The sequence below is a fragment of the Pecten maximus genome, chromosome 8 (assembly GCF_902652985.1).
Source record: "Pecten maximus chromosome 8, xPecMax1.1, whole genome shotgun sequence".
Lineage (NCBI taxonomy): Eukaryota > Metazoa > Mollusca > Bivalvia > Pectinida > Pectinidae > Pecten > Pecten maximus.
In genome coordinates this window covers 29,703,428-29,722,293 of record NC_047022.1, presented here as the reverse complement: position 1 = coordinate 29,722,293, position 18,866 = coordinate 29,703,428, and the positions used below count along the sequence as shown (strand labels likewise).

Here is an 18,866-nt window from a genome sequence, read left to right as displayed (position 1 = left end):
ACATTGTTCTAAATGTTGAAATCGATGGCCATAAATACAGTAGAACTATATCTTTGTGTTAGTTTCGTTTAAACCGCATTATTCTCGTTTTAGACGATCATATAAGAGAAACAAAAGTGCACACGATGGAAAAGGGAAACAAAAATGCCAAATATTCAACATATTAAATATTCAATGCTTCCAAGCAGTAATACAAGTTATCCTGGCGGTAGTTTACAATACCCAAGTGAAGCAATCGCTTGTACAATACTTAATTTTTACTTCAGTACAACCGGCGATCACTATACTTAAGTGCTATTAAGAAATAATTTCTTCTGCGAAGTCACATTTGAAGAACCTATATTGAAAGTACATTACAAATTCCATTTATAAACCATAGTGGTCAGATGTCTTTTATAATCCGTTGTCTCTACAGCATTAAATCTCTTAATTTTCATATATTTTTATATTTTAGTAAGTGACCCCTGTTCGATCCCCACACCATCACTCATTCCAAACATAGAAATGTACCGTCCAACCAACACATTCGCTATCGACGTTAGTGCCTATTTGAGAGAAGGCTGGTATTCTGCTGGGCAATATCAACTACTTACAAGGAGCCCTGAGCTAGATTTACCTCGATGTGGTGCTGAATCACAAATTTGGATGAATGGTGGGTATACGGCTACCTTGAAATGAACTGTCGAAATTAACATTGCAAAAAATTGAAATGGCTTCATACCGTCTTACTCTAATTTGTATAGGATCATTCCCAGCCGCTGATGGAACAGACCATGTCAGACAATTGTGCATTACAAATCGCACTACAGGTGACACATGTATGGATGAAAAGATGTCAACATACATCAAAAACTGTGAGACCCACATAATGTACTATCTTCTTACTCCTCCTGAGAACATCGGCTATTGCTTCGGTGAGTATTTAAACTGATGATATGAACACAACGCCTATTTATTATATGCCTTCAGTTCCAAATGTCAAAAATTAATAAATTATTAGTCCAGGTTCCGTTACGTTGAATGTACCAGTACTCCTTCGCAAAGCCTCCACCATCATGCGTACATGTATACTAATACCAAATAGTCGTTACTTTGAGTGAACCAGGTCCCTACAGTCAATACTAGGATATTGTGTTCCCTCTATTTCGTATTCCGGTAGGATGTAAGTCGAAATTTCTGGTTAGTAAATCGAAATGTCGGGTTAGGATCTCAAAATTTCGAGTAAGTATCTCGAATTTTCAAGTTAATATCTCGAAATTTCGGGTTATTAAGTCGAAATTTCGAGTTAGTTAATCGACGTTTCGGAAAAGTAAGGCGAATTTTACAGGTTAGTACGGGTTACCTGTTCCAGCACAATCATTTCTAATCAATTGCATCTGTTTTATTATTTGTGAAAATATTTGGTAAATTGTAGCCATCGGATATGATAATGAGCTATTGAATATCATGATGTTTGACACGTGATAGATGTATCAGGGTGCGTACGCGTACGGACTTTACAAAACAATCTAAAAAAACTGAATATTGTTGATTCCTAAAGTGAAAAAAAACAACAAAAAAACAAAAAAACAAAAAAAAAAAAAACAAACAAAAAACACAGACATTTCCATCGGCATGGTAAGACAGAAACAACTTGATTTATGATGAAAAAAAATACTTCAATCATTCAGGAAAAATGTGAAAATAGCCAAAACCTCAATTGAGATCGGGCTCGGCTCGTGAAACACAAAATGACTCCCATAGTTTACCCAGGTACACGTTTAGCTGCGTAATGACTGTGTGTTTTAAGTCACGCATGCAGATAGGTGTAAATAGATTGTATCGATTCAGTCACTCCATTATTTACAATTATTCATATAAATGAAGGTAGCGTTTGTTTAATTTAAGTTTAAAAAGATTTGTAAGATCATTTAGCTATCCCGTATCCGGAAATCATAATTTGAATTTCAAAGAACCCATATTTCTAAAACTTTGATCACAATTAATTTTGTTGAAAAAAATTGGCCGTATTCAATCAGTATTGTTCATGCCGTTTGTTAGGAATCGATAATCAGATAACCTAGTTGAAGATATAACTTAAGTCACGTTCAATATAGGCAATGATTTGCATTTGCAAACCTTTTTATTCTGGCTAGGTTTTCGTAATCTCTCCATTGTTGCGTATTTTCTGTTCCAAAACACCATGATTAATTTCAAAGGACAGAAGTGCCTGGTCCCGTGCCCAGCATTTTCTGCCCGATTAGGAACTTTAGTTATCTTTTTTTCAATAACGGAAAAATGGAAGAACTAAACTTTCTGTAAAAAGGTGAATTAAAGATTTTTACTCCGATTATGCCGTTGTTGAAATAAAGATAAAGTATCTATTCCGAGTAACTGGATATTCACTCGGGATTTCTCACCACAACCATTCTTATAACTTTGTGTTGATGTCGCGTCGTTTTCGATTTGTTGCGGGCTATTTCAAGGCAAATGTTTGTTTTTGTTTGTTTTGTTTGGTCAATTACTACAATAGATTGTTATATAAAGTCAATATAAAGTCAATGAAGGTAGGAATGGACATCTGGAGGGAAACCCTCTTTCCGGATGAAATTCGATAGCTTTTCTATAATTGTTTTACATTAGTGATGACCAACATTAATGTCAAAGCAGAAAGAAGACTGATATTGCCTGTGTTGATAATGTATGGATCAGACCGAGAAATTTCTTATATTCATTATTGTACATACATCGTTATCGCATGTATATATTGACTACTTCTGAAGGACTATCATATGATAATTTTAGCTATGGTATCAAACTGATTAATTCAAAATCGAATAGATCGCCAGCTTACTTTGATTATTACACAGTATACATTAAACACGAAATTCATATATATAGAGAAACCTTGGTGGATTCGTCAGTAATTCTAAGAACTGAAAGGAAACCAATGGTATACATTTAGCTTGATCCTGTAAGTACAACATTATACCTTAATCGTACCATTACGTTCCAAATAAGTCATAGATCTTATCCTGTAATCAGCTACTGTAAAAGTGAACATTTTCGCGCATTAGAATGATCGCTTAGCCGGCTTCCAAACTATTCGCGATGAAGTTATTTTCGCGTTCTCAATCATGCTAAAAATGTAGTTTCGCACTGCGATGTCAGTAAGCAGAAACATTAAATAATACCGACGACATTACGTTTAAATGTCCACATGGTTTACCACCAGGAAGCTGCCTTTCCTCTTTTACATTATATTTAAATATTGACTATATCCTTAGTTATATCAGTAAATGTTTGTAGGTAATATTAGAAAAAAATGCAATCAATACAGTGAAGAAATCTAAGAAATCATGGTTGTAAAGTTCCATTTGCATTACAGTAATTCAATGTGTAAACAGTTGTGTATGCATCTGAAACGTATCAAAATTAGCACCACATATCTTATGTTATATCCAGCGAAAGTATAAGTAAGATTTTAGAAGTGTTTAATAACTATTTACGTGTCATAGGTAAAACGATTTAAAAATTGCTTTTTTGAAAATCTATCCAGAAATTAATTATAAAGAAGTTATTTGTATATGGTTAAAATATGTTTTTTTCTATTGTTTGTTAGTACCAAATTAAAAGATAATATTTCGCAGGTGAAAAAAAAAAAAAAAAAAAAATCACCTCTCCCGATTTAAATCATTTTACTTTTATTTCCTTTCCAGATATCCCATCAGATTCCTCAGGTATGTATCTTCTTGGTAATTGATTAATATGTTTTGCGGATAATGTCTTATTACAGGTCAGACCTATATTTTGAAGCATCGATATGTCTTGTACCCATTCAAAAAGCCATCACTTTGTCCTAAACTTAAGCGTGGGTACCTGTAGATATTGTTTTCCTTATTACCTCAGATCCACCTCCATCCTATCTGCCAACTAGGGCAAAGGTCAAGTTTGAACTTAAATGGATCAGCGAGCTTATTTCCAACCGAGTTTCAACGCCTTCTCTCCGCTTCATATGTGATTTCGAACGGGATGAAACCAATGCCTTTTATTATGTGATCTACTTCCAAGTCGACGGCAGCTATTTGAATTTTGGTTACGATCTGGTGGTCTACGACACCGCGAAAGCGTACGTGACGGAGGAAACTCTCGTGTCAGCATTCGGTTTTACAGCCGGAATAACAGTAAGGACAGCAAATTAACATACTATTGATATCTATAGCAGATATACATTGTAGCTTTCTTTTCAGAAGACTGTATGAGCTTAGCTGTGACCACAACGCGATTTTGATTTCAATATTTGCAATTTGACACAAATCATAACACTACGTGAATACCACACACCTAAATGTATAGTGTATGTTAAACTCCATTCTCTGAAAATTATAATCATACATTTAAACAATGTACATATCACTCAAGATAATCCTCCGGTATACCTTAAATGTTTATGTGTTCAGGTATCATGCAGTGTTGGAGTAAGGTCCTCTCGAAATGGACGGACGGGGTATCTTGTCAGCAGTGAGGGTTTTTATGCCGGAATAAAGGTATTCATTAAAGCAATATCATATTTCATAAAACTAATTGTAGTGCATAATCTGTTCCTTGACGAAATCTTTGGTGTGAGCCATGGATAATTTCCTATGTCATTGTATTTTGTATTTTTTGGTGTAACTTTTTATTTCCCTTATATGAAAACCTGGTAGGAAAGGGTTGTTATACGTATCCTCCCTATCCAAAGTCAGTCTATCTTTCTGCCTCATTTACTCGAGACGTTTTCCAGAATGATTTCCAACCGTGAAGTGAAAGTTAGTATGTATTTTGTAACAACATGCTATTATCAGGATTATATGACAATTTAGTGGTTATATTTGCGAGTCATTGTCCTTTGAATGAAGAATTTTTGTTATCTGTTTTTTTTCGCCAGCCTTGGAGACTTTGAGCTGAAGCGCCATAAGTAGATATTTTAAAGTTTATACACACATGCTTATTTTGATTAATATCGTTCCTTTTTCAAAACAGTGACATTTACGTATCATAAGGTTTAATTTAGATATAATGTAACTGTATGATTTTCCATTCTGAAGTGACAGCAAAGAGCACTATCTTAATGTAAGATATTTAGGCATAAAAGCTGGTAGAGGCGTGTTGGGGACATCTGTTATTTTACTCGCGAGGCTTGTAGAATAGGTATAGTAATTTCCATATTTTTCACGATGTACATTGTAAAGGTTTTACTTTGACCTGATATTTAGGATATATTCTCAAGGAAGAAGCCATACGTCATTCATGATTGATGTGTGAATGGACGAACTATCCAATTAACCATGTCTTAATTATAGATTATTGAAAACACACAAATGCATTCAACACATTGATTGTAAGGGGAACCATTGCATAAGTGCAAGTAAAAATAACAATATTTAAGATTATCAAAAAAAAACAAAAAAAAAAACAAAACAACATTGCCATTACTCTTACTTTTTGCCTGTGGCAAAAGGTCAAAACTTCGGCAAACAACGAAACTCATATTTACCGTTTCAATATTTACAAATATACATGTTTCGATTTTAAGCAATGGAAACTTATTTTTGACACTGATCTGTTCCTAAATTATTGGAAGATGAATGAATTATCATACATTTACAGATGCTGAATCACTCAGTGACCGTTGAACGTGGTAAAAGCGGTTCTGTGTACTTCGAACAGACCATTCCCTTTGGTTGTATGTATTACCCGTCGTTGGTGCAGAGTATTTGCACACTCAATCTCCATATAACGAGGATGTCAACAGAAAATACGTGCTCGAGCAATACCATCCACCACCGTGGCCAATGTGCCTTAGAATTACCAGGTTTGACGAAGTCGACAGGTGTTAGCAGTGATACCTGGACTTCACAGATACACGACTTTAAAATGGTATCTATCGAAAGTGAGCGAAGCTACTACAGATTGTCAAATCACCAGTTTTTATTCAACTTGGAAACATCGAGTTCTCATCATCAGTTCTGGAGAAATTCGCAATCGGATAAACTTCTCGTAAGTAATGTATTTATTGTTGATATTGTCCTCTTTACTTAAAATGAACGTATTTGCATTCAACAAAAGAACATATTCTGTTGTATAGGAGGTGCTCGTGTCTGAAGGGGAAGAAACGCGCAATTGGCAGGGAAGAAAGTGTCAGGTGTACTGTGATCCGCATATGTTGTCGTTTGATGGCATGTAAGTATTATTAAACTAGGCAAGAATAGGTTTTAAACTCATCAGAAAATATGTGCCTAATCAACATAAAAATCAATACCGTGTTTACTGCTATGCCATAGAAATGCCATCTATATTTCCAAAGTCTCGTTCATGCTTTGTCACTAGTCTTCTCTAGGCTATTTTTACTCTCTGTTGTTTTCTATTATTTCACTTACCTTGAACAAACAGGATAACACCTGTGTTTGTAAGAAAATTAATGTATCGATGACGTTGTGTTGAAATTGGTTGTTAAAGGTAACTGTTTTAGTGATGTAAAATAAAAGACTTACATTTTGACACCAACAACCTTTAAATGAAAAATGTATACTTTGTATTTAAGTGTATAGTAAGTGCATTTATGAATACATGTAATTAAGTAAATATATGAGTATATAAGAAAGATCCTCTATAATGGAAATAGCATATAGTATAATTAGTTATTATATGTCGCGATATCCATTATATAAAAAGCCATAGTTTCTCTTGGTGCATTCGTTGATTGTTTAAAAGTTGTTTACTTTACCTAATACGAACTCAAATTGATTTTATGGTATATATTAATATCGAAACACTTTTTGTAACGTTACTAATAATACATTTCAGGAATTATGAATTGCAATACAAAGGGAAATTCATGCTGTTCAAAAGTGAAAGCCCACCAATGCAGGTACAGCTTAATCACCGGAAAACTATACATTACTTGAAACTATAAAGTCTAAAGGCTGATATTTTCTGAGATCTACACATTGATTACTCCTTCCTATCGGTAATTGAATAATTCAGTTCGCATACTTTTTGACATAAGATGCATGTTAACACTTTTTACACACTTTCTTAGTTTCTCAACAGCATCTCATATTGCCTAAAATGCTTTGCAGGTACAAGTGGAGATAACCTCCTGTTATAACAATGGCAGAAAACCTTATTGTGCATGTGGACTTGTAGCGATTGCTGGCAGAGATTTGTTTCGACATTATACCTGTAATGGTCAAAGAGATATCAACTACAAATCATGCCTTGACGGTGTTCTAAGGGTAGTCGAAAGATCAACGAAGATTTATGACGTAAGAAAACTAGCATTTCAACTAGAAAATAAGAATACATACAGGCAAACAAGGTATAAAAATAACAAGCAAAATATCACAGAACAATCTTATGAATAAAAAATGTACTTTAGTATCATAGATGGCAGTAATTGAAGATAGGTATTACTCTTGTTTTATTAAAGCACTATAAAGTGAAATATAAATATATGCTAATATAGGTACAATGTATGTGTAAAAGTTTACAGCATATACTAATCATGTGTAGATTAAAAGAGATATTTATGTCAGCTTGGTAAATTTAGGCTATAAATCTAGATTAAAATTTGCATTGTGATATTCAGAAGTTGTTTCACAATGTTGAAATGCATCTAGGAATCCGAATAAAAAAGCATTGAAAAAATAGAGTAAGCACATAGAAGGATAACATACAAGTATATGATAATAATGAAATAAAAATTAAATCATGGCACAAGGTTGTGAACGGGAGGGAATTCCAGCGTAACCAAGAGAAATAGATATGTAGCTATTCGGTGCAGGTCCTACAATTACACAAATCGCCATCTCATGTGCAGAACGTCCCGTAGTTTTTTTTCCGAATTTCTAAGTCATTCGTAAGACTGGTCACTATCTGGGCTGCCTTACATCTGAAGGATCTCTTCCAATAGGTCTCTGTCCTTACCGTTGGTACGTCACCAGTCTGTTGTTTTCAGAAAGTATGATTTGTGGATGTGTAGTTTTATAAGATCGGATACAAAATAAGGTGCCACAAAATTTCTTAAAGTTTTGAAAATTGTGTTTGCCTTTATTTTGTGTCTGTTTACATATAAATCGAGTTGTATTAACTTTACCTGTTATCTTTTATTAAATAACTACCACACTTCATCGTTAGCTTCAATTCATACATCTGGTGTGTACATATGTATGTGTATTTAGGTAAAGTTATATCATTAGTGGTTCGTAAACTTTCAAAAGTTTGTTTTATACTCCAATAATAATCTCGCTTATCAATAGCATCAAAGTCCATTCTGTGATAAGCTCAAATACTCGTTATTAATTCTAATCGTTTACAGGAGGATGCAGGTATATTAGACTGTTACGAATGCAACTCATTTAATCATAAAACGTTGCTTATTGTTCACGTCAAATCATTTCAGATATATTTGCCAACTGGCGCCGTCGTGTCAGTTCGGCACCGGAGCAATGGCCTCCTCGATATAGATATAACACCTACAGTTCATGAGTTCAAGAGGAACATCTCTGGTCTCTGTGGTGACTTTAACGGAACCGTAGAGAATGACTGTGTCAGTAAAAATGGAAACATGCCGTGTGATGAACCATTTCAAGGTCAAAGGGGATATAGATACCATCCGAACAGTTTCACAGAGTCTTATAAGTGAGAAAATGAATATCTGATTCCATTTGATGTTGTTCAAATCGTATTGAAATGTATTTATATTTGACAGTATATCGGCTAAATTGTTTCCATATGATATAGAACAGTTTTGATAATATTGTTTTTTTATACAGCTTATATGTCTAATGGCATTTTACATGTACAAATATTAAAAGTTGCAAAGTGTAAAAAAAAGAAAGAAAAGAAAACCCTTAAATTTACTTTCGGAAAATGTGTGATAATATCGTAGAAGCTGACGACACATGCGATGGATACTAATCAAAACTATTTCTTAGGCTCACTGACGAAGAAAATCTACTCAACGCTAGGCCGGATATAGAATCCCTGACCCCTTATCCCGGGTCCTACCAGACATGCGCCTGTCCCAAAAGCAACACTAACATCGGCTACGATATAGAAACCGTGCTTTGTTCCTCCAGGCAGTATGGTAAATGTAATAATAACAGGAAAGAAGTGAGATGTACTGCCATGCAACGAAGATTAATCAGGAAAAAACGGCAAGTTGAAAGCACCGACGACATGCAAGGTCATAGCATCACGAAGCGGGTAAGTCAATAAAGGGGTGTTCCGGGAAAGATAACCATGTTTAAGTCACTTTAAACTCATCCTGAATCGTTCACGCTTGTCTCAATTACCTATCTATTGTCACACCATTTTGAAGGATATGCTATTTTCATAGTTTATGTTGAAAGTACACTCCGATTTGTTTTTTAGTTATAGCTCTATAACATAAAGACCCATATATACGAATTAATCATTATAAATTATCTTACTATACACAGCCCATGTGGAACACACTTTTAATGATGAATTATGTTCCCATAGAAAGTAGAAGCTATTGATTTTGATCAAATGAAAATACTTGTTACAGGCAAGATTAGTTTATAAACATAACTAGAATAATTGAACACTTATTTTGCAGTCAACAGTAATAGATGAAACTGAAGCTATCCGGTTGTGTACGGAAGCGCTGAAAACTGTGACAAATGAAGCCTGTTCTGATATCGGGGTCAATGCCACCGGCATTGAGATAAACAATTGTGCTGCTGATCTCATGGTAAAGTTTTTATATTAACATAGATACTGCTTTTTTAATCAGAAAATAAAATTGCAAGCACTAAAAAGATCTTCCTTATATGATTAAGACACAGACTTCGTTTCGTTTGCTTATTTTCCGAAAACATTGTTGAAGGCAAGGGTCGTTTGAAGAAACCCGATATAAAGGTTCTTTTGCCTGTATTAACACGGAGACATCCTTTGGAGACAATATTTTACATTCGATCTATTCACAATTTGTAATGATTTTAAATAAATATTGCATATTTTATGATCATTAAAAAAGAAAAAAGAAAAAGAAAAAAAGAAGCCAGACGGGGTTTGTAGGATTACATTACAAGCCGGTGTCGGTAAAAAGGTTAATAAAATAAATAGAACAAACGAAGTACGTTCTCAAATTGTACATGTATGCTAATATTATGTTTGAAAGCTCACTGGAGACGGTAACTGGACTAAGTATGCAGTAGATAGAAGTGAAGCCATTTGTCTTGAAACCATAGAAAAGAATACAACTTTGCAAGAGGAATATCCAGAAATAAGCAATATTATCAGAAACAATACCTGTCCATTGAACTGTTCGGAACGTGGATCCTGCACAAACGGTATGACTGATTCTAGATCGTTATTAATTAGTTATATTCTTTCACAAGGATATCGACTGTTATTGTAAATACATTTTGTATCTTGAACATCGTTTGTTTGATGAAAAGGGATCATTGGTAAAAAAACAAAAAAACAACAAAAAAACAACAAAAACCAAAACCAAAACAAAATACAAGATCATGATAATTGGAAACTCAATGTCAGACAGCGACCTTATTGATAGAAATGAAAACCTAGAGCATTTTTAAGTGACGCTATATTCATGCTTCCTAAATGAATGTATATCTATTACGTATAGGGAAATGCGAATGTGAGGAGGGTTTCGCCTCAGAGGATTGCTCGTTTGACCTAAACACGCCTCTACAAATATATGGCCTGGACAATGACGGACTTTGTGATATCGACGAAGGCTGTGGTTTCGTAGTTGTAGAGGGATTAGAATTTCCTTCTGATAGAAACTACACTTGCCAATTCAGTGGTCGTATGGTCAGTTGCATTTTTGATATTCTCATAATTTTACAGCATTATTAAAATGTGTTGCCGTTAAACAAAATCAATCACATTTACTCAGCATTGTAAGACGTTCGATTATTGGACACAAAGAGCACTATTTTGAATTGGGTGGATTCGATATCTTTATCTTACATAATAGAATAGTAATAGTGTTGATACAATAGAATTTAAATGTTGGTTGCTCAGAGATTTAATTCTAAAATCGCATAAAAATGTACCCGAATTTTCTGTTGAAAATGACTGTACAAACGAATGCAAAGCGTAGAGAAGGAACATTGATTTTTTCAGACAATGCGAATACCGACTTAAAGAAAGCAAAGGTCAATTATATAACCAACAAAGTGTTGCTGTTTAATCACAATGAGAATTGTTACGATAATCAATGTCATTAGTACAACCATGAAAATGTGTCCGCTTAATTAATCACCTGTTACTGTCTACAACATTGCCACCCCCCCCCCCCCCCAACCCCAAATATATGTGTTTATTGTGCATTTTTCATAAGTGAAATACACATTATGGTCCATATCATTATTCGAAACTTATTTTCATAGACAATGGTGGGAGAGATATACCAGACACTGGAGGTGTTTAATGTATCAGCGGATCATCAGAGCATTTTCGAGATTATATGTGACATTCCGGATATAGACGTTCCGGTAAACAGACTTGGGATAGAGTACAATGTATCTGTGGCTATGGATGGATTTGAATTTGGAGACGCAATCAACTTCGTCGTGATTAATACGATTTGCCAGAATTACAATAATATTTCTGGAAACATTAGCTTTTATATACAGGTATGTACATCTATTTTTACTTTCAAAATATTTTATTACATTAAAATTGTTAGAAGTTCTATTGTATAAAAACGTATCCATGATGAATACGTAAAATATAACTTCGACACAAAACAAATACGAAATATGAAATTATGCTTAATAAAAATCAACTGTCATCAGCGGTATTCGTAATATCCTTTAAATCTGCATTGTGACAGTAAGTAGGGCACCACATTTCACGTCTCATTATAAAGGCGGTGTTCTCAGTTGATAGTTTCGCCCCACGCGGTATTCATTTATTTACAACACTACATTCCCATTACAGAACGGATTTTGTTTCATTAACGGAACCTGTTATCCTGAAGGAGCCTACAAGGAGAATGCTTTGTGTTTAGAATGTAAACCTAACGAGAACGTGTACACGTGGTCAAAGTCGTCCAGTGAAGGTGCGTAATGTATTTCAATAATCTATTTCACATCTCACAAAAGTCATCGAAAATAATTAAAGTTATTGGTTCATTCCTGTATTGTCAACGCTACTTTACCACATAAAGAATAGCGTGACATCAGAACATATTGAATGATTTCTTGTCCATGAGGCTAATGCAAGTAGCCCGCCTTTCTTAATGCAATCCACGAATTATATTTACTAGAAATAAAGTAAAATTGTTTGAAATCAAGGTTTCTGGCAATAAAGCAGGAGGCGATTGCTCTCCAGCAACACACGACCCCCTATTTCACTTTATTTCGTTGTTTGAAAACGTTAACCTTAAATTCCATTTAGCATATTTTGACGATATAACGTTGTAAAGAAGATAATATTTACAAAGCAGCATACATTTTTAGATGCATTGGAGGGATCTGATGACAATAAAATTACTTTAGATCCAACACACATTTATGTTTATTGTAATTAATATATATCATGTTGATGAATTGCAGATTGTGTTGTAAGTGACAAAGATACTCTGGATTCCAACACGAACTTCATGGTCGTTGTCGTCTCTGCAGCCGGCGGATTTCTCTTCGTTTGTCTTCTTATTTTCGTTATGTGTTGTATTTACAAAAAGAAGAACAAAAGGTAAATTGAATAGATATCTCGTTTGTTCGAATATCTAAAATGGCTTTGGTCATTGGCATAGCTTATCTGAAATTGTTCGTAAAGCCTTTTACTGTTAGGAACACTGCTAATGACCTTTTATTGATTTCTCTATAATGATGTTACCAAAGTTTTATCAAATATATACATCAATAATATAATTACAGCAAACCATGCATAAAACGAAACAAAATGAATATAATATAGCAAAGACCCACGTTTCGTAATGTTTGTATACTTGCGTTTTATTATGTTTACAGCCGTCAGGAGTTAAGCGATATCACGATTAGCGAATCGGTACACGGTAAGGAAGAATTGCCTTCTCTAGCTTGGTTAAATGAAGATATGTTGATTAGCAATATCCTGACAAAAGCAAAAAATAAAGCAAGCCTACCAAAAAAGAACAAGAGGACAAAAAATCCAGATATTCGAAATCCAAAACACGACAGCCATGTTACCGAGGATCACAGTACATCTTATATCTCTAATGCATCTTTAAAAAGCACGGAAGGCTGCGACAAAGAACGAAAGAAGGAAATCAGGTAGGTCGGGAACAAATGATTAGCCTCGTCACCTCAGTTTCGGGACAATCATCCATCAGATTTCACGAAAGATATATTTAAAGACATTCCGACATCTTTATTTTACATGAGTGTGTACAATGTATCTCTTCCACCTCTCGAAAGAGTTTGTTCATATCCACACGACAACATACCACCATGCAGTTCTACATACACTGGATAAGATTTGGTGGTAATCGGTCAAAGGGATACATTAAAGATCACAATTTTCCAGTTTAAAATGTGTGTATACAACCACTAGACAGATTTTGTCATATTACACAAAATAATCAAGTCTTGACATTCTACACATAACTAGATTTTGTCTTCATCAGTAAAAAATTAAAGGTCAAAGCCGCACCTAACCACATTCAAAATGAAATAAAAGCTGGCGTTAAAGATATCACATGAACACTTCACCTTTTTTGTTTGATTTTTATGCAGATGTGTTGCCTGGATACAATGTTCCAGGTACAAGAAATTTAATACTTATGCACAATAGATATATATTATTTGAGCTAAAACATATAATGAAACATTGATAGTTATAGTCATAGAAAGCAAACATATATACGGATATCATGAACACGTATATATTTCACTTGTGAATTGCCTTACATATATACTCGTTGTATGATATTTCAGCATCCAAGTGAAACAAGCCAGCTCGAACGGCGTTTTCACTGATACAGATGAAAGGATATCATCCGTTGCTACTCCTAATGAGGAAGACTCTAGAGACAGGATCCTATCGAGAGTAGAAAAAGAAACAGGCAGAACAAACTCGAACCAAAGAACGCAAATTAAAACCGACGTTGGTTCCACCGATTTACGCAGCAGAGAGAGGGAACCGGCATTACTAGAATCAATGCTACAATCAATCACTTCAGAGGGCACGGGGAAACGAAAAAAGAAGAAACGAAAGAGAGACCGTAGAAAGGTACAACCTGAATCCATGATTAGTGAGTTCGCAATCGTCACTGAAGATGAGAATGACAGACGAGCCCAGAAAAAGTCGAAGAAGAGAAAAAAAGAACGGAGGAAAGAAATAAGGTAGGCTATGAAGTAACGACTGGTCGTGGAAAATTGAATTAAAATAATTGACATCGGAAAACTATAGACAGAAAATGATCAAACAATCCAATGTTATATTCAAAACATTTCACGTTTCATACAAGTCATTACATTTCAACCTTTCCTTTAATGACATTAGTTTATGGATCTGGTTTGCGATTGTAGTAAGATGATGTACCATTTGTATTAACGGTACATCTAATTCCAAAACTATTGCAAAAACGAAAGACAATGAAAAACAAATATATTGTAATGTTCCACACCACAGGTTACAAGTAATTAACTGGATACACATGTACACCCACACCAACACCCAGCCCACCCATCCACCAACAAACACATCCAGCCACTCACACACCCACGCACATATACAATACATTTAAGATACTGACACAACCTTTATTATTGATTTATCATATTTCAGTCATCCGTTGAGGCACGCCGACCCGCTTAGCGATTTCTGCGGTGATGAGGAAGAAGGAGTCCCATCTGTAGCGGTCCAAATCGATGAAGTGTCAAGAAGTAGAATCGAAATGAAAACAGAACATGGCACAGCAAGAACTAACTCGGTCCAGAATACGAAAATCCTAGAAATAGACTTCAATGATGGCATGACTATGGTGAGCGATTTCTGTGATGAGGATGAAGGAGTCCCATCTGTAGCTGTCCCGATCGATGAAGTGTCAAGAAGTAGAATTGAAATGAAAACAGAACATGGCACAGCAAGAACTTACTCCGTCCAGAATACGAAAATCCTAGAACTAGACTTCAATGATGGCATGAATATCGCGAAAACGTTGATAACCGATGTTAATTCCAACGATTTACAGAGAAGAGGAGACACCAAGGAGAGGGAGCCGGCACTTAGTGAATCAATGATGCAATCAAACACTTCAAAGGCCACGGGGAAACGAAAGACGAAGAAACGAAGAGATCGTAAGAAAAAAGCCCCCGAATCCCCAATAGGAGCGGCAGATTTCGTGACTGAACAACACAATGACAGAAGGTGTAAGAAAAAATCAAAGAAGATCAAGAAAGAACAAAGGAAGGAACAAAAGTAAGCTAAAATTCGGCTTTAATAAAAATTGTGAATTGTGTAAAAAAAAAAACAAAAAAACATTCCTTACATTTCCATGGATCTAGTTTATGCCTGCTGTAAGATGAATGTCATCCCCTATATACTAAGAATGTCATTATGTAAATATTTTGATGAAAAGAGAATATTAACAACACATAAAAATCCAATTGGAATATTCCGCACCGCAAGATAATTAATTAAACCAACATGCTGGTACATATAGATGATACTGAGACATCTCTTTATTGTCTAATCTGTTTTATTTCTTTATTATATTCCAGGCGTAAGTCGAAGCACGCAAACTCGGTCGGTTTTTGCTCTAACGAAGATAAAGGAGTCCCGTGTGAGGAAGCCCCCGAAGAAGAATTTTCCAGAAATAAAATCGAAATGGAAGCAGAAAACGAAGAAGCCAGAAAAAGATCGAATCAGAAAATACAAATTATCGATAGCCAAAGCACCGATCCGGACTCTAAAGATGACCTATATAAAGCATACCTCCCGATGACAAATGTTGCTACTAACAATTCACTCAGCAGAGAAGACACCAGGGAGAGGGAACCGACACTGTTGGAATCAATACTACGATTAAACCCTCCAAAGGGTACGGGGAAACGAAAGACGAAGAAAAGAAGGAAAAAGCGAAAAAATGTACATCCTATATTCTTATAAGAAGATCACAATTGGGCAATGTAAAAAGGAAAAATAAATCATAGAATAGATGAAAAATAAACAATATAGCTAACAAGAAAAAAACATAAGAACAAAAGCGAAGACCAAAAGTCAATAGCTTGATAAGCCAATTGTCTATCAACATCCCGAAAGTGCATTATGCATTTTGAAGATTACGAGAAAGGCCCTGTCAAAAACAAGTTGTTGTTTAATCCAAATAACGCCAATGTATATCAGCTGTGACTTTTGCCATTCTTGGGATTCATCATCATGTTTCAGTGTGCTACATTGAACGACAGTATAGTTATGTTTTGTTTTGTTTAAAATAATATTACACTGTTTCATTTAGATGAAAATATATTATCGTGAGTAATTTTTTTTATTGGATCACGATTCTTTAAGGGGTAAAACGTGTTAGTATGTTGACGATATAGACTAACACATTGGTTGCGATGGTTGACAGCTGGTGTCTACCCTGGATAAAATTTAAATTATCACTTGGAAGGAAATCTTACTTAAAGGGCCGCTTTATGTTTTTGTATCATATATGTGCATTAAATGATAACAAAAACCGTAGTTTTTATATATATGTAATTGTAATCAAAACCGGGAAACAAACCTCCGATTACGGAGAAATGAGTATAGCATAGTATACACTGCTTGTTACAACAATGCCAATAAATGAAACAGATAATAACAATCTAGTAAATATGATCGTTTATTAGAACAAATAACAAATAGCAGAGGCAAATAGAATTTCTTTGAACAATTTATTCACTAAAAACAAGAAAAGCTCAAACATTATTATTAGTATTACATGTAATGGCGTATATTATCTACCTTTTGATATTGTTTAAAAATATATAACAGCTTATTTTTGTCTTCATTTGATCATAATTACCTTTTGTGGACCCGATTTATTATGGCATTGATGACATTTATTTTCACAATATTTTGATGTATCGAGTATTCAAATCGTTTATTTTTTATGAAACGTTTCTAAGAAGAATGTATTTCTGATGTATTGCAGTTGTGCAGTGTGTTACGAGTTTGGTATTGCTGATGATATGTATCTAATTATATTTATACAAATTATATGAATGCTTATTATAATTAATATTTTTCACGGTATCAACTCATTAATCGTAACACTTGCGTATTTATGCGGTACAATATCCTGTAAAGTTAATTATAAAAAGGCAAATTAAGATTGATTATTTCAATGAGGAAAGATCGAATGGGATATTTTTTTCTTTTTTTTTCTTTTAATGGAAGCTACCTATATCTATCTCCAAATATTAAGTTAGTTATGGGTTTACATCGTTATGTATATAGATCTGGTTTATTACACTGAAACTATTACATTATCGAGAAATCTAAGATTTATGATATTAGGACAGACATCATTATTTCATTACACAGGCTGTCAATATACTGTTGTGAAGATTTTTTACATTATATATGATTAGCTATACAATTTTTTTTAAATGTTCAGTTATAGAAGTTGCGACATAAGTGCTGTAAATGATTTGTTATCGTTATAATGGACATATGATATTTCGTAATTTACCGTAATAGAATTCACCATGCTATCTTTTAGCTATTGATTTTTATGCACTCTATGTAACCTTTATTCAAGACAGGTGATGGTATTTTGGGGGTTTGTCGTTTTCTCAACGATGGCACTTTTGTTTTCCCTCGTTGGTTTTTCATCCAAGTTTCAAAACATCCTTAGTGGTATTGTAATTTATGTGCCATAGAACTTAGGATAATGTTTGAACCATGCACATGATATTCATAAAGATTGTTTACATTTTTTCTTCTTAAATATATAATATGTAAATAATATATAGGTATATCACATGTCATTATCAATGTGAATGAAGCATTTTACAATATATCGAATTAGGACTGCTAACCGAATATAGTTGCCGCTTCCTCGTAAATCGATAATAATTATGGCGTTTGTTAGTACAAGATCTTCTGATTGCTAATTCGTATTGTTTTATCTGTTTGGTTGATATTTGGGACTTAATAATATCCAAATGTTTGAAAATGTACATGCAAAGATTTATTTTACATAACAAAATTGGTTTTGTCCATTTCTTTATTTTTTATGACTTTATGCAATTAATAGTTCTTTGATTTGTACTGATAGCCATTCTTTTGAATAACGACCAGATGTGAAAATTGCGATGTTTCAGAGAAAATCAGTTGTCTTAACATAAAAAAATCATTTTTACTATTTACTAAAGGATGCTAGACTGTGTTTAACATTTAACATATTTTGATTGATTAATAATTGCAGTTGTTTTGTAAATGTATGCTTTAAATTATCAGTGGTGTGTGCCTTCATGAAAATAAAATGTGTGAACATGTTTAAATGAGAAAGTTTTATCCTTCAAACACATACATCACATTTTCAATTTGTTTATCCTTAATGGAACACCCTCATGTAATGATTCATGTTAGTTTACGTTTGGGTTTGAGCAGTTTCTGACACAATTATGTCATTGTGGTTAGTATTGATGTTTAATCAAAGACTCACCAACAAATAATATTATATAAAGAGATAGTGATTCCACTTCATATCCAATATAACATAATCAAGTTTAGGTTTGAAATTTACATGGGTACCCTTTAGTTATAGATATCCGCTTACACGAGTACTCTTCAAGTTATACTTACAATTTAAATGGGTACATTTTAACAGTTAGCATATAGGTACAGTACACTTTAAGTTATAGTTA

The 18,866-nt window shown here is 34.0% G+C and overlaps 1 protein-coding gene and 1 long non-coding RNA gene across 2 annotated transcripts; both read left to right on the top strand.

Moving 5' to 3' along the window:
• The first annotated feature begins 1,193 nt into the window (after positions 1-1,193).
• LOC117332258 lies at positions 1,194-18,487 on the top strand. Its single transcript, XM_033891142.1, has 19 exons — positions 1,194-1,200; positions 3,699-3,719; positions 3,889-4,163; positions 4,440-4,526; positions 5,629-6,018; positions 6,107-6,201; positions 6,826-6,889; positions 8,423-8,661; positions 9,102-9,228; positions 9,605-9,739; positions 10,169-10,340; positions 10,640-10,827; positions 11,409-11,654; positions 11,962-12,082; positions 12,579-12,717; positions 12,996-13,277; positions 13,941-14,348; positions 14,794-15,426; positions 15,729-18,487. Exons 1-19 carry the CDS (start codon positions 1,194-1,196, stop codon positions 16,114-16,116), a joined length of 4,017 nt encoding a protein of 1,338 aa, XP_033747033.1. The 3' UTR covers positions 16,117-18,487.
• On the top strand, positions 10,043-11,488 carry LOC117333782. Its single transcript, XR_004534004.1, has 3 exons — positions 10,043-10,340; positions 10,640-10,827; positions 11,409-11,488. It is a non-coding gene; the product is annotated as an uncharacterized LOC117333782 (long non-coding RNA).
• Positions 18,488-18,866: the final 379 nt, after the last annotated feature.